Source organism: Diorhabda sublineata, chromosome 3 (genome assembly GCF_026230105.1).
Source record: "Diorhabda sublineata isolate icDioSubl1.1 chromosome 3, icDioSubl1.1, whole genome shotgun sequence".
NCBI lineage: Eukaryota > Metazoa > Arthropoda > Insecta > Coleoptera > Chrysomelidae > Diorhabda > Diorhabda sublineata.
This window is the reverse complement of record NC_079476.1, coordinates 37,363,603-37,380,818: the sequence shown is the minus strand read 5'-3', so window position 1 is coordinate 37,380,818 and position 17,216 is coordinate 37,363,603. Positions and strand designations below refer to the sequence as shown.

Genomic DNA, 17,216 nt, shown 5'->3' with positions numbered 1-17,216 from the left:
GTACAAACACTACTAGTTACGATTTCACCAACGCTAGGGCTTCGAATGTTTTCATGTACCTATAACGTAGCTGACGAATTACATTTTTAGTTTATTAGATTCTATATTAGAAAATGTTTAAGATTTGCTTTGTTTCCTATATGGTAACTACCCATAAAGAACTCACACGCAGTTCCCATGGACCCAAAAAAGTCTAACTAAACTTCCGAAACTATACCAATGATCCTCAAAAAACAGATAACACTGTTAATTACGAGGCATATTTTTTAAGTAAGTACCGTTTTGGAATTAAAAAAATAAGTGCAAAGATATCGCAATAATTTTATTTTTACTTTAAAGCCTGTACCTTAATCTACTTTTCTACATAATTTCCTTGAATATTGAGGCACTTGTCATAACGTGGCACCAGTTTTTGAATACCCTTCTCCACCTGTTAACCACTGTATCACAACTGTTTTGACTTCGTTATCGTCTTGAAGACGTTGACCGCCCAGGTGTTCTTCAAGTGCAAATAGTAGTCGCTGGGCGCCAAATCAGAGCTGTAGGGAGGATGATCTAGAGTTTCCCATTGAAAAGTTTTGGTCTGATTAGCCACATGTGGATGGGCATTGTCATGCAGCAAAACGATACCCTGCACTGACCCATTTCCTCACCATTCCATCACTCATAATGTTTTGTCCGTAAACTTCACGGATCTCACGATGAATATCGTTCGGTTTTACGCCTTTAGCACTAAGAAATCTTAGTAAACAACGTACACATTGAAGAATCAGACTGTACTTTTATATCGTTTTAATTCTGTTAGATGCTAGATCTAATTGATCTGCTAGATCAATTTCTGGTCTAATTCTCATTTTTGAAATCGTATTTTTTAGATCAGACAGATTAATGCAGCTCAACATATCGCTTAGAGAACAACTTGAAGAATCTCATAATACGAATGAGGCCTTGACTGCTGATTTACAAAAACTAACTAATGATTGGGAAAACCTTCGAGAAGAAATGTTGCTTAAAGAGGACGAATGGAAAGATGAAGAACAAGCTTTTAATGATTATTATAGCACAGGTGGGCTTGCGAAACGATCTAAATACACTTTATTAATCTATATTTATGAATATCGAAGTGTAATTTTTTATATTTTCAGAACACAACAGGTTATTAAATCTTTGGAAAGACGTAGTTGGTATAAAAAGACTGTACAACGAAATACAAACTAACACTGAAAGAGACATCACGAAAATTAAATACGACGTTACTAGTATAGGAAAAGAAATGGTAATGGCATGCAGCAGAATGGATACAAATTTGTTAACTGAAAATATATTTGGAGTAAGTGAAAGCAAGTAAAGGAAAGCAATTATCTATTGAGTTTAATGTCTTCTACAAAGAAACAATTAGATGTAATCTACAGAACCAAGTGAATCCAAATTGTTTGATATTACTCCAATAACCAGTCGTCGAAGAAATTAAAAATACCAAATCTGTAAGAAATTGAGTCCAGTGCAACCACACATCACACCAGATTTTAAAGCTAATAGTTAAATCAATCAACAAACAATTATTGAAGTATTTAAATTTATATATACTTACTCATTCAGAGATATTTCTTTTATTTGTTCAGTGTTTTAGCTTTTTTTTTATTGTACTTAAAGAACTATCTCTACAACAAAAAGTTCTCTCTTTTTCCCACATGGAGATATAAATATATGTGGAATCTTCTCTATAAATTTACTCATGAGATCTCTATATTATTCTTTGGTCACATTTCTTTCAGTAAATCTTATTGGTGGATTTACAGCTGGCAAATCAATCCTGATCTTTCTGTTTTCTTTTGAGATCATCATGGAAAGTGGTCTGAATACATATATAAAATATAGGTGGACATTACACTGTAAATACTTGTTTTATAATATGAGATTTGTATCAGAAGCTTGTGTACACAAAATGTTTTAGGGCAAGGAAAAACATCAGTTGGAACAAGAAGCAGACGACTTGAAATCTGAACTTCAAGCTTTGAAACTGCAGATGGAAACTAAAAACAACGAAATCCTGACGAAAGATGACAAAATTCAACAGTTGAATAGAGATTTAAACTTATTGGTAAGTGAAACAATGTACAACAATACATGAATATATTATTAGTATGCAAATTGTTGAAATTTTTGGTGCAAGTAATGAATAACGAAAAGAGGGTTTTAATTCAAGATTTTTATCATCATGTCATATAAAAATTGAATCGTTCGATAAAAAAATGAATACATATCACCATCTCTACTGTGAATATCTTCATATTGAGGTTAATTTTAGAAAGACAGATGCGTAGAGGCCGAACACAATTCTAGTCAAATAATGAAAATGCAAGAAGAAATCGACATTCTTCAAGGAGCACTCAGGGATATCGCTCACGCTCTAATACAAGACGCAGAAAATAAAGATATGGAATTGTTACAATCGACACATCTACATCTCAGTACTGGCACTCCTCTACCTCAAAAGTAAGTAGCGGAATAAAAGTAGTAAGTATATTTACTTTTAATGCAGGATATCGACAGAACGTAGACTAAAGCCATCCGCACACGGGTCGACTCATTTGGAATTCGAGTTGTCAACGGAAGTCGCGAGCAACCTTGTTTCACAGTGGGAGTCCTCACACGGGCCAAATGCCAGTCGTCAACTCAAAATCGGTACACGGGTGCGGAAGGCCTTGTATTATTTAAAATGAGTGATCTATCTCAATCAATATTTCTTTTGTTGAAGAGGTGGAAAAGCATGAAGTGTTGTACAACTACTACCTTCCTGGTTATTCAAAAAAAAATGTATTCTGCCTCTGTATTGTAGGAGTAATGAATCTCATCAATTCTTCAAAGCTTTCTCTTGTCATCCTATAGAATGCCACAAACTTTGCAAATGTTTCTTTCAGTTCTTCGGCAGCAACAAACAGCCTGCGGCTTAAGTTTTTTTGAATATACGGATGACACCAATATTTCCTTCTTCCTCCTCTACGATACAGTCTGTACTGATATTAATCTATCATTTCTTCCTACTGCTAGAATGCATTTTAAAAACTAGAACTACATAAAGTAAAATTTCACTCATCCGACTGAAACCGACTATCAGTCGAGAGTTGCGGTGTCCAGTTGCAAACTCAAATTGCAAATGAGTCGACTCGTATACGGAGGGCCTAAGTATCCTTCCCTAGCAAACTAACATATGCTTTGATTTTGAGTTTATAAGATTGGTGATTATAACAAAAGAGATTGTCTCTTACAAAAACAGAAACATTTTTATAGCAAACTTTATTTTCTTTATAATAAAAATACATTTAGGTTGTTTTTCCTCCTTTTATGTTTCCTTTAATTCAGTGTTTTTCAATCTGTCTTAGCTTTAATCGGGAGGTCGCCGACTGGAAGAAAAATGCAAGGAACACAATAAGAACACACTTTTAGTGAGAAGAATGGGCTTGTTTATTTTTCAAAAGTTTATCAAATCGTGGTGTTATTTTTGAAACGTTAATAATCAAATCATTTTCTAATTTCAGTCTATTTCTCTTTTTAGTCTTAATGTCTACAATTGCAGAAAGGCGAAAGGCACTAATAATTTTAGAGCTTCCCTTGCTAGCTCTGAATATTCGTGTTTTATTTTCATCCAAAACGCGTCGACAATTTGGGAATAAAATTCCATGTCATCAGCAGCTAAATCTAGAAGAGTTTCTTTCATATTTATGGTGACATCAGCCAGATTTATTCACTTGTCCAAAAAAAGGTTTAAAATCCATCTACGCCCATTGTCATCTTCAGAGTGCAAGTATGGAAAGTATGTCAAAAGTTTCTCTTGTAAATTGTGCAAGCTCTGTATCAGGCAAGGAATGTGAGCCTTTACTGCAAGACTTTGGTTTGATGCGTTATCTTCAACAATCTTCTGAACACATGGAAAAGACTCAAATATATTGTTTTGCAGAGAGGAAGACCCCAAACGAAGTTTTGCGTGAAATGCTTTGACTTTATCTTTAGCTGTTAAAATATTTTCTTCTCGACCTTGGAGGTGCTTGCTCAAATTATTACAACCATAAAACAATAAAAACAAAAATAATCTATAACGAATTAAGTTGCGAGGATTTTTACACGCGCTACTCGAGTCGAAACTCGCATCTTGAAATCGCTGTATCTTTTTTTCTTCCACATATTAAGATCTGAGACTTCACATCATTAATTTTAGTACCATGCGTTCAGAAGTAGTAGTAAAGTTTAAACTTCCTCACTTTGTCAATCGTATGCCCAAAGTCGCCTAAAAAAATTTTCCGGAATTTTCTATACAGCCGGAAAATTTTTGGGGGGATTCGGATGTATTTATTCACTTTTTGGATTGGTTCAAGTGTATACCAAAAACTCGATTTTGACCATGTTCTCCCAACTTGATGATGATGAGTTGAATTTGGTGATATATGAGATAGTGTTGTAGTTATTCCTTTTGGTCAAAATAATCCTTCGGATGCATAATATTCCATACAATACCAGGATTTGTTTGTTTCACAACTACCATAGCCACATTAGGAGTTCAAATTAGTTGGTGGCCTCGTAGTGGGTTCCTTGGTGAAACGAAAAAAGCTCCAATATTATTCAGGTGATAAATGACAATTTTCAGTGAGCATATAGTAACTCTCCTTAGCTTTTCTTTGCTTTTATAAAAGGTTCTATTGGTAGAATCAGAAAGAAATATCTTCGGCTGTTCCAGACTTGGGGTCTTTCTACATGTTTCTCACTTTTTATATTCGTGACTTGATGGCTTTTTGGGAAACCTGTTAAAGGTTGTGGAAGTATGAAAGGAGTTGTCTCTTCTTTGTTCTCAGCTCGTTGATTGCCCTGCACCCTCATCGCGAGCCAAAACTTATTTGGACACAGAGTGTTCATTTTAATCTGTTATAAATTAATGACAAAACATTGTATTACATGAAATTTTTATAAATATTTCTATGCTACTTGGTACCACCTAGCAGCCATCTAGGATTCTGTAGACTAACAGTATAGTGTTGTTATGAAATTATGAAGTTTGGAATAAGTATGGACTACTGGGAAAAATTAAATTCATAAGTCAAGTAAATTGACTTCGTCTTTACTGTTTGAATTATCGCCACGTTTCGATGACAGACGGCTCTGATCTATCAATATTTTATGAATGATCATAATCTTACATTAAATAGTTTGTATTCGTTAAATATCAATAATCATGTTAGGCTATCAATTATTCAGATCCCTCTACGGATGCTTACTTTCAATTATTTGTATTTAGTTGATTAATCCTATTTTTAGTTGGTTGGACAGCTGTTAAAAATAATAAGTTTATATAAAATGTCTTTAATTAGGAAAGTCAGCTTATAGTATTTGAATTCAATATCATCATTTTCATTTATAACCTTAGAACAATCGTTCTTTTGTAGATCGCCGAAAAGATCGGCTCGCAGTATGACTTCTCCGGCAGCTTTTGCCGAGAGTACGATTTCAGCTGTGCAAGCCGCTCTTCACAAGTACCAGTCATTTATTCATGAACTACAGGTAACCTCACATCTCATCTTCATTATTAATTTATAAAAAATAATAATATAAGGCTATCAAATAACGAGACTGATGCTACGAAATATTTCAATTAAAAATAATACATTTTTATTTAATATCATCAGAAAATAGAATAAGTTTGGGTTATTTAAACTAAAAACAAATCAGTACAAACATTGCTTTCAGATTCTTCTTCAATCGTGAGAATTTTAAGTACCGATTTGGTACACACTTTTTGGATACTAAAATTATTATTGCGTTTTATTAAAATTTATCAATTTACCAATTCCTGCAGTTTTACTAATTGCAACTTAATTACAAACTTTTATTGCTGAACTGTCTTGATTTTAACTCTGTTTTGATTGAAAGTTAGTTTGTAAAACAGAAAAAAAAATTAACGTTTTAACCTATATTTATCAAAAAATGACTTGAGTCAAAAATGAAATGAATCGTAGTGGCATTATAGTTTATTAAATAGAACTATAAATTGTTCAGGCCTTTTTTATCATTCTCACTCCTATGTATATAAACCATTTCTAAAAATTAGTTTTTTCTTGTATTTGATTTCGTTTCGAGAATTTTCATAATTGAATAAATGTTATTTTGATGCTTTTTCAATGCATTTTATGTTTTTTTTATTGTATTGATGACTTTTTAACCTGTTTTCTAAATATTGAGATGTCTGTCCTATGTAAACAATAATAATTACAAGGTACTTTTTTTGTTTTTGGGGGGTCTAGTGAAATATTTCTATAAAGTATTATGTCTTTTATGACTATAAAAATAAAATTAGTATTAGAAGAGACCTAAAATCGAGAGAATTTCACAACAAAAAGATAAAAAACGACCCAGAAGGTCAAACCTAGTGGGTATTATTTTGAAAACTACATCAATTTATGGTAAATTAAAAAAAAAACTTTCGTTCTTTCACTTTTGTAATTGATTTGACTTTTTGATGTTTCTCTGAAATTTTAACGGTAGTTAAAAATTCCAATTTAAACAGGGTGTTTCATCAGAATTGTTCATAAAGTAACTGAGAAACTAATGCACAATTCAACTTTGATTGAAATATTACTCTTTACCGAGATACATAGTTTTATTAAATTCCAAAATGATTTAAGCCATACTAATTCGTGCGGTTTTTTTTTTAATTTGAAAATTTATTCAAGAAAAACATGTACAATAGTATTATTCAAAGTATTGCTTTCTGGCAATTTGGTTATGGATGCCATTCCAAAAGAACTGCGCCGGCTTGGCAGCCAAGAATGGATCAAGCCAGTTTTTGATATCTTGCTCTAATGTGAACATGTTCCAGTGAGAGCGTTCTGCATCGACCGGAACAAATTGTAGTAAAACTTCCCATCCACTGTTTCCACATAGTTCTTAACCGGAATAGCAACGTGGGGCCGAGCGTTGTCATGATAAAAAATTATTGCCTCGTGTCTTATCGGGAGTTTTCGGCTACTGTTCTCTTCAAAACAGATTAATTGTGTTCGGTAGCGTTCTCCATTGATGGTTTCAACCGGATTTAGCAGCTCTTAATACAAGCACACCCTTCTGATCCCACCAAATAGAGAGCATTACCTTCGCGCCATGGATATTCGGCTTTGCCGTTGAATTGGCTCGTTGGCCGGATTTTACATATGACTTTTTGCCCTTGGGGTTGTCGTAATGGATCCATTTTTCATCACCAGTAACAATCCGAAGCAAAAATGACTTCCTTCTGTGGTGTTCCAGCAGCATTTCGGACACGCAAAACCACCTTTCGACGTTTCTCGGTTTTCCTTGCTTTTGAATATATCCAGCTGCTTTTAAACGTTTTGAAATGGCTGTTTGAGTGACACCCAAAGATTTTGCGAGCTCTTCTTGTGTTTGGCAACAATCTTCATCGAGTAATGCTTCCAGGTCTCCATCTTCAAACTTTTTTGGCTGCCCATCGTCTTCCAAACCAAAATCAACACTTTTAAATCGTGCAAACCACTTTTGGCACGTTCGTTCAGCTAGAGCATGTTGACCATAAACTTCCACCAAAATACGATGACTTTCGGCAGCATTTTTCTTCATATTAAAGTAATGAAGAAGAACCCTCCGCAAAAACACTTTTTCAGGAATAAAGTTCGACATATTTGAGTGAAAAAAAATAATTGTTGATAACGTTTCAAATGAATGACATATACTGAAAAGACGTACAATAACAGTAGCTTACCAACGCAGGAATATTGGAGCGATGTAATATTATAGAAGTTACGCCATCTCTTATCAAACCGCACGAATTAAGTATTTATAATCAACGTCAGTGTCGTAATAATCAGTTCAGTACTTTATTAAAATAATTCTGATTAAGGCATGAATCAAAACTGTAATCAAAAGCCTTTTTTAGTATTATTCAAAATGAAGCAGGACTTTATCCAATCATTGATGATAAAGTCTGGTACTTACCTGAATGAGGATACTTAGCAATTTTTATTAACATTACATTCTGCTGATTCATTGGATGTAATATTTCTTGTATACCATATGAACAATTCTTTATCAAACACCCTATATCTATAACCAAAAACCTGACCTGAATTTCTTCCACCAATAACCGTTAATTTCTCAAGGTGAAACTCCAATCGAATAAGGAGCAACTTTTGTTAGTTCGTAAGCAATACGAAAATTCAGAGAACAACGTGGCATCTTTAGAGAACCGTCTAAAAGACGTGGTGTCCCAATTGGACGCCAGCCACGCTCAATGTTCCCAACTGGCTCAAGACCGAGACCTGATACAAAAAAATCTCGATGCTGTAAAATCGGAAAAGAACCAATTAGACAGAAATCGAATAGAATGTAATGTTCTCGTTGAATCACTTCATCAAGATTACGACAGGCTGCAAAAAGCTAATAACAAATTACAAAAAGAAGTTGATACGCTACAAGATGAGAAGATGTTTTTACAGACTGAGATAGATAGATTGAATCAGGAAGCTGATATAAGAGAGATAAATTTAAGAGGGGAAGAAGATAGGTGCAGTAGAATGCGCGAAGAATTGCTAACCGTTAGAGAGGAATTAAATAAGTTGTATTTAACACACGATATGCTGGAAGCTCAAAAATTGGAAGCTGATAATCTTGTAGCTAACCTAGAAAAATCGAAAGGTAATTTTATACACAGTATACTGCTTTAAGTCCTAATGATCTGGTAAAATATCTTTTTCCTAAAGTCAGTTTTTCATTGTACTCGACTTCTAACAATCCACTTCATTTTGCTATCCAAAATCCAGAAGTTTTCGATGTTTCTTCGACTGTTCTATATTCCGCTATTTTCTTTTGTGTGGTCTTTAATAACATTTTTGTTTATATCAATTCAATCTAATGGTTTCCATAATATTTTCGACATTTGGCAAACCACGATTTTTATTTTTTATTTTTATATAATTAATTCTATTAGTACATCAGCTTTTGGATTTGTACTCTTTCCATTACTTGGAACCTCTTTCTACATTTATCTCATTGCTCTGCCTCCAAAATACGTAAACTCCTCCCAAAGAATACTAAATATACTGCTTACACCACCACTACACCAACACTAACAATTACACTGTGCGACGCGCGTTTCGATAACCAAATTATCGTACAGTTTACCTTCACTCTCTGAAGACGATAACATGGTTATAGAAACGCGCGTCAGACAGTGTAATTGTGGCTGTTGGTGTAGTGGAGGTGTGAACAGTATAAATATCGCCAACGGTTCCAGAAATTCCAACTTAGTCCTTCCAAAGAAGGCCAACACCATTCGATATACCTAAGTTTATATCTGAATTAGGCAGGTCATTTGTTTTGCTGTCTCCATGACTTGCTTGAAGAACCTGCAGTTGAACTATTCAGCCTTGTCTATCGTCTTAAGGCCATATTTGAAGTAGCAGTGACCTATCAGAAGACCGACCACCAGTTTAATGTGGTTACTCGACTTCCTTAGACTTCTAAGCTGATATGGTTATAAGTTTTTGTGATTAACTTAGACCTAAAGTATTTCTACAATAATACTTCTTTAGGTATCAATTTTGGCAATGCTGTCTGCTTCCTCATTGTCAGGTAGCCACATTTAGGTTATTGTGTTTCTGTTAGCTGGTGTTTTTGAAGCTTGTTCGCACTCCAATGCCAGCAGATCCTTCGGTACCACTTGGTTGTCGGAGAAAATGTGAATGTTGTGTCTAGCGAGGTTTTTATTTAAACACATGGTGTGTGATTTTCCTAGTGGTATGAAGAACATGCCCGATCCATCTCGTTGCGCTAAATTCTAACCATATGTATATCTTAGAGACGCATTTCGAGCTTGTGGAACATAATTGGTGGTCATTGATTGACATGTCATAGCTTTTTAGATTTATAGATTGTAGAATTGACCTATTAAATTCCCTGGCTTTAATTTTTCTATCTGGATTAACCTGTGCACGCCTCCCTCTTAATATAAAGTGTGTAACAGCGTTTTTAAGACTGTACTAATACATATATTCAAACAGATCAGCCTTGGATCTTCCACATTTATTTGTAATACTATTCGTAGTATTAATTTCGTATTCGTATATTATTTTGTCTTCAATTTTCTTATTCTCATGTTTAGAAAAACTTATTTTGGTTTAAATCTTCTTATATACTGTTTACACCACCACTACACCAACACTCACAATTACACTGTCTGATGCGCGTTTCCATAACCAAGTTATCGTCTTCAGAGACTAAAGGTAAACTGCTTACCTTCATTAGTAGTGGTGTAGACAGTATATTCAGTGTGAATATCGCCGACGGTTCCAGAAATTCCAACTTAGATACAATAACTTAAACAGTTTGATTATTTGATGTATGTTTTAGCCGAATATGAAATGCAGCTCGAGAAAGTCTTGGGTGAAAGAACCGACGTTCATGATTCTTTAATAAAGAAAGAAACCATAGCAACAAATCTTGAGCTAGATAAGAAAAAACTTTTAGAAGACGTGAGAAAGGCGAGTAAGATAATAATTAGCATTAGTTATAAAGTTTGGATTCGTTTTATTGTTTATAATACGTCTCTTGGGATAGTTTTGATAAAGTATAAATGTTTATTTTATATTTAGCTAGAAGAAGAGAAGAAGACACTACAGCATCAATGTAATGATCATCAAAGCGATATCCAATCGCTTAGGAAAGAATTGTTACAAGCTGAACAACAAAAATTAGATTTAGAATCGGATAAAGTGTCGATATCTGAAAAATGTAAATTTTTGGAAATCGAAAAGGAAAAAGTAAAATATCCTTACGATTTGTTGAAAATTTATATTCATTTATTATCTTATTTAGATTGAAATGGAGTTGAATCAAGTGACGAGAGAAAGGAATGAACTGAGTAATCAACTTAGTGTACTTGGGAGGAAGAGAGATACACTTAATGAGGAACTGGTTCGATGTAGACAAAGATTGGAACAAGCTAATGAAACGAACGCTAGAGTCAACAGAACATTGGAAGATTTGGTTAAAGAATGTGAAGAAAAACAGGTAATTGTTTGGTAATTGTTTAAATTAGACTTTTCAATGAATTTTTCAACAGTGCACAATTGAAGCGATGGAGAAAGAAATGAGTAGAACTCTAGAATTGCTCGCAACAGCAAGAACCGAAAAGGAAACGTTAGAAGCCGTCCTCTTCGATACTCAAACCAATTTAGAAGCGTCCGAAGATAAGAAAAATCAGTTAGAAAAAGATCAACAAGATTTACTGATACAAAAAGAAAAATTGAAAGCCCAAGTCGCCAAACTAACCAAAGATGTCGAAAGATCAGAAAAGAAATTTATAGAGTTGAAGACCAGTATGACGCACGCAGCGGGGAATAAAGAAATAGAATTTAAACAAACTTTGGATAAATTGAAAGAACAAAACGAAGATACGGTGAAAAAATTGACGGAAGAAAGAGAGAAAATAAGAACGTCGTTGGAAAATAGGATGCAGCAGTCGTTACACAATCTGGCCAGCGAAAAAGACGCCGAGATACAACAATTGGTGGAAAGGTTGGAAAATCTACAAAGTCATGTGGAAAACTTGTGCCAACAACACGAAGAGTTAATGTTGCGAGCGGAGAATGATAAACAACAGGCTTTGTTAATTGGTAAGTTAACTACGTTTCTTTAGTATAAAAATAATAGTTAAACTTTATCTGTCATATCTCTACCACCAAAAAACTTGCTTATTTATTACGAATACGTACAAATAATTCGTATTAAGCAATATTTATCTGAAAATATAAACAACGATTTTGATGAACCTTCTACTTTATGAAATAAATACCCGTATATTTCAGAATCATTTATTTTTATATTATTCTATGTTGCGACATTTTCTAATATTTTTTAATTTGAAACTGATCAATAACAGCTTAACAGAAGTTTAACAAACCGAAAATGAAATTAATCCGCTACATTATCGATATATAAAAAGATTTGCAATCTACGGCAACGTCTGAGGGATATAAATTATTAATTTTTTTAATAAACTACGAAAATTGCTTCATTTGCGGTTCTTTCTTCTTCTACGGTACAGTGTGGACAATTTTAATAGATCATTTTGGTATTTTGGGATGACGTCATAACTAGCCGCCATATTGTCTTGGGGGACAAATATTGCCTTATTTACATTAAAATTATAGTTATATTTCCTGTCTATTTTCGTGTTTTTCAGCCAAAGATATTCCCTTCAATTAAAAAAGCGCTCGAAACAATCAATTCTCTATACACAAATGAAATTAATTCGATGTTTGTCTACCACGACAATATGGCCGACGTGTCAAATCACGTTAAACGAAATGACGTATTGTTCAGTAACTCTTTCAGTGACTCCAAGGGATATGTGATTTGGGAACTTGTGAAATAGATTTCTCTTCCTAAAAACTTCTTTTTTCTCGAGAAATAAAAACGTAGATTCAAATGATTCATTTTTTATGTCGTCTAAACGCTCTATATTATGTTTTATGACATATTGCACCAATACAATATCACCAATTTCAATTTCTTCGTCTTCTTTTTCCTCTACACCAAAGCTGGCATCTGTCGAATCATCGAATATTAGGACCGTTCGGAAACTATGTTAGGGCCCTATCATGATCCGAATGTTCGAAAATTAACCCGGATCACGTTTATTTTTGTTGGAATAATGATTTAGTAAATAGGATCGGTGGTGGGTAAATACGACAAAATGGCAGATTGTTTCATTGCTTCCATTGCTCCACAAAATTCTCAGTCAAATACTTTGGTATGCAGCACAATGTTTCGTCGCTTCAGACGTTCGTAAACTAAAAGTTGATAGTCGAATCCTCTCTATTTCCTGCTTTGTCAATAACAGAGGCGACAACCATTTTATTTTAAATTGTAGTCTTTAAACACGTGTAAAGTCGATAAGCGTGACCTATTAATCATCAGATAGTCAAAATTCCCCACGTGTCACTGTACACCACGTCCCACTATACACCATGTCCCACTATATAACCATTCCCTCATACCAGTTTATCGAAAAAGACTCTCTTGAACGCTCATAGTTATTCAATATAATTGAAGGTAAGTTAATTTGAATGTTTGTTTGTACAATTAATGTAACTGATTAATTTCGTTTATATTTTGTTACGATTTTATTAACCAATGACGAAGTATAGATCAGACTATATCAAGAAACCGGAAGTTTCATTTTGATACCTTAAATTGAAACCACAACAAGAATGAATCAGAATATTTATAAAATTCTTTCACTGATATACCTATCAAGGTTTATATTTATGTTTTATTTCCACATTAATTCACACATATTTTCGTTTCAATAAAAAATAAAAACAAGACTGTTTTAAAAATAAGCGAATCACTTCACAAATACAAGTTGCGTCAAATCGAAAATAAATAAAAAGCTGATTTCACGATTCAAAATAGATATTAAAATGATATCATCGCACCAGTGGTAAAAATGAGTTGTTTCTAAATATAATCGGAGCGTGAGGAAGTTTGTTATTATATTTATACAATTATAATGAAATTAACGGAATTGCGTAAATAAACAATGCGGTTTGAATGTGTTTTTTAACGAGTTCATTAAAAAAGAAATGCGTGAAATGACCCACACGAGCGTCAACACGAAGGTAATACGAAGTATCAACACACAATCAGTTTTTACACACAATAAACATGCTTTGTTTGCGTGATTGAACAAAATCTAATTTTTCGTTTCTTGTGGCTATCAAAAGTTTACAATATGTTCCGTTTATTAAAAACAATTTTGTTTATTACAAATTTTTTCAGCTCATCACGATCATCAAGCCTTACACGACAGACTCGAAGCTACGAGAAGGGAACTGGAAGATGAACGCGACTCGTCCGAACGCCTAAAAAGGGAAGCTAACAGCCGTTTCGAACAAGACCGAACTAATATAAACAAACTAAAAGAAGAACTAAGTAAGTACAAGAATAAATTAGAAGAAGCCAAAGCTAGGACCGAAGAAGAAATTAATAAATTAGAACAAAGAATCGAAGAGATCAGAACGGAGAGAGATAGTTATCAGAGTGAAGCGGAAAACTATAAGATTCAGTTACAATTGTGTGAAAACAAATCGGAAAGCATCAGTAACCAATTACATGAAACTATCAGGAAGCTTAAAGAAGGTAATTAAAAATTTAATTTCATCATTTTTAATTTTTATTTATATCCATTACTTTCGAAACTGATGTATTTCTATATAAAAATCATTTATAATCCGTTTTTTATATACAGTAGGTCGCATTCAATTTGAACGCACCTCAAGATTCCATTTATTTTCATTAATTGAGTTTTAATATAGCTCATTATACACCCGCTGTGGTCTTTGAGGTATTAAGTTTTTTCTTTATTATTTTCATATAATCGATGTCAAATATTGTCAAAATCTGATGAGAAAACAATCGGGAAAACATGAGCAAAACATATCTCACGAAGATGCAATGTATATGTACAACCGGAGCCATGAGAACATGCTCAACGGCCTCACTAGAAACGAGATTTTTTGAATCCATAAGCTCTTTCAAATAAGGAGAATTGGTTATTACGTCCGTCTTTCCAGTTCTTCTTTGTTCCTTTTCCAGCTTCTGCTTTTGGTAGAGGTAGAATATCCTTGGTCAAGAGGAGCAGCTTATATGGAGCAATCAGTTGTAGTGGCAGTATCATAAACTTCCCCAGGGAAAATATAAGGATTGAAGGGGAAGACCCCTGTGCTTCTAAATGACGCAAATAGAGCTGATATCTTTCAATGTGACCACTTTTCCAGAATTATTTCTTAGCCACGTCATTGTGCATAAAAGGTATTCAGTGGCTTCATAAACCCCACGTCCAATACTTAAAGTCGATGGGATGTGTGAGGCGGAATAACCAACATATGCACGTTATTTGTTCGCGCCATCTCGAGGAGTGTTAAATTCTTGGTATGAGTGGCATGGCCATCTAATATATGTAGAACTGCTTCTTCTTTAGTTGATCGAGCATGGCAAAAATTTTAGCTTGCATCCATTCTGAAGGATGTGCAACCACCAGACTGTCGGGAGGAAGATCCTTCCCAAAAGCTGGGTCTTTTCTAATGCGAAGGAGGCACATATTACCCAGACGCAATAAAACAGACCTCTGCCGTCACCAAGGTTTCGCGTTCAGCTGATGCCAGCAGTCCCACTTGTTTCTTCCCTTTCAATGAGAGGATTTTGTGCAGTTTGTTGGGGACTGTAGTTATGCCAGTTTCATCTGTATTAAATATTTGGTGTGAAGAAAATTTTTATTTGTCCATTAGGTTCCCCAGGAGTTCCAAAAAGGTCTCAACATTGTTTTTATTAAAAGCGGATGCTCGAGACAGTGAGGTATTTTCTGGTTGGCGAATAGAAATTTCTGAATGCCACTTTAGGAAACCATACACCCAGTCCCTTCCAGCTAGACCCAGCTCCTTATTAAAAGGATGAAGGATTGAATTTTTTTCTGCAAACTCAAAGGCAAATTTCTGGAAATCTTCTATTGTTGATCCAAAAAATCTCTTTTCTATACTTAAAATGTGCTCTTGTAATAGCTTCTCTTCCTCTTGTGGTAAAAACAGGCCTAAATCTACCAATACCTTTTAAAAGGTTGTCTTTTTGAACTCGTCTATGTAAAGTTCCTCGGAGCACATTAAACTCCCTACATGCTTTTTCGTATTTTTTTTTTTTTTTCACCGCTTCTTACTGCTGCTATAGCCATTTTCATTGAGTCTTCCGACCAGCTTTGTTGAGATGTCTTCCTATCATAGTCACACACCATCTAAAATAAGATAACATCTTGGGCAAAGTGGAACCATATTCCACATTGCCCCAAAATGGGAATTGCTAGTTAGAGAACTATAGAAATGTCTAAAGGTAGTTTTAAATTATTTCAGTTATGAAATCTATTTTTCCAAGGAGTTTTTTCGGCCATTCCACATAAAAAATAATGCCATTTATAATTTTAATACATAATAACAATGTTAATGTAAACACTTACATTTTCTTACAAGAAAAGGTGGTGATTCACAAAAATGGAGTTCAAACACAACATAACCTAATTGAAGTTACAATCGATTTATAAAAGAGTTGATAAATAGGTTACTTATCATTTACAAAGGGATAGAAGGGGGTGGCGCCAAAAGTATTTAATTTAAAGGGATATTCCACTTTGCCCCTCTGTTCCACATTACCCCACATTCCCCTAATTATTTGTTTGTTTGTTTTTTATGTTTACTTCTCCTAAACTCAATCATCTCATTGAAATAAAACAATATTACTTTCTAAGTAGTGTCTAATTATTGTTTTTCTAGGTGACCCAAATATTAAATTGAATACAAAGACTTTAAATGATTTCGTGTATAAATCAAAATGCGTTTTTTCGTGAGAATCGCTTTATAAGTTTAAAATAATATTTCTGAATATCTGAAACGGAAATAAAAATTGACTCGTAGACTTCCAGTCAATTTTCTTTGAAAATAAATAAAGAACTTGTTCTGGATTCCTCAAAATAACCACTAACATATCCTCGTAATAAATGCAATCCAACATATTATAAATTATTTTCCTTCGGCCGTCCCTGTTAACATATGTCACCTCGTTAAAAATTCCCACATTTTCATAAGTTTATTATTTCAGTTGAAAATAATTCGGAATCGCTGAGAAAAGAATTAACCGACGTCAGAAGATTATTAGCAGACGGTAATTTCGAAAAAGAAAAATATCATAATACGAATAGAGAACTGCGAGATCACATCAAAAAAACGGAGAGTGAAAAAAGAGAACAAGCCAGGCAGCTCGAGGATGCTTATAAGAACATTGCAAGCAAGTACCGATAAAATATTTATTTATCATCCGGAGTTACTTTTAAAATTATTTCAATGACTTAAATATGTTTCATTAACAGATAATTGCGACTAATATTTTTTTAGATAGAAGCATTATTCAGTAGCTAACATAGATTTTGTCCTATCTACAAAAAAGGGCTTCATAAAAAGCTATTTTTGTCCTGAAAACCTTTACAAAGCCAAAAATGTCCTGTCTACCACCTCGAAATGACTATTTCCTCTGAAGTGTCCACAAAAACTCGTTAAATTACAAAGCCAGGTGTCCTATCTGGCGGACAAGTAATAACCACCAGTTATTTCTGATACCAG

The 17,216-nt window shown here is 33.9% G+C and overlaps 1 protein-coding gene across 1 annotated transcript in view; it reads left to right on the top strand.

Annotated features, from left to right (window-relative positions):
• Nucleotides 1–17,216, top strand: part of LOC130441945 (rootletin) — a 68,246-nt gene that overhangs the window by 37,932 nt on the left and 13,098 nt on the right. The window contains exons 5-16 of the mRNA XM_056775860.1: nt 876–1,066; nt 1,146–1,330; nt 1,955–2,101; nt 2,309–2,496; nt 5,436–5,550; nt 8,154–8,688; nt 10,402–10,532; nt 10,644–10,811; nt 10,867–11,061; nt 11,114–11,666; nt 13,837–14,196; nt 16,699–16,884. Of these exons, the coding sequence (XP_056631838.1) occupies nt 876–1,066; nt 1,146–1,330; nt 1,955–2,101; nt 2,309–2,496; nt 5,436–5,550; nt 8,154–8,688; nt 10,402–10,532; nt 10,644–10,811; nt 10,867–11,061; nt 11,114–11,666; nt 13,837–14,196; nt 16,699–16,884 (2,954 nt within the window). The remainder of the gene's footprint in view (nt 1–875; nt 1,067–1,145; nt 1,331–1,954; nt 2,102–2,308; nt 2,497–5,435; nt 5,551–8,153; nt 8,689–10,401; nt 10,533–10,643; nt 10,812–10,866; nt 11,062–11,113; nt 11,667–13,836; nt 14,197–16,698; nt 16,885–17,216) is intronic.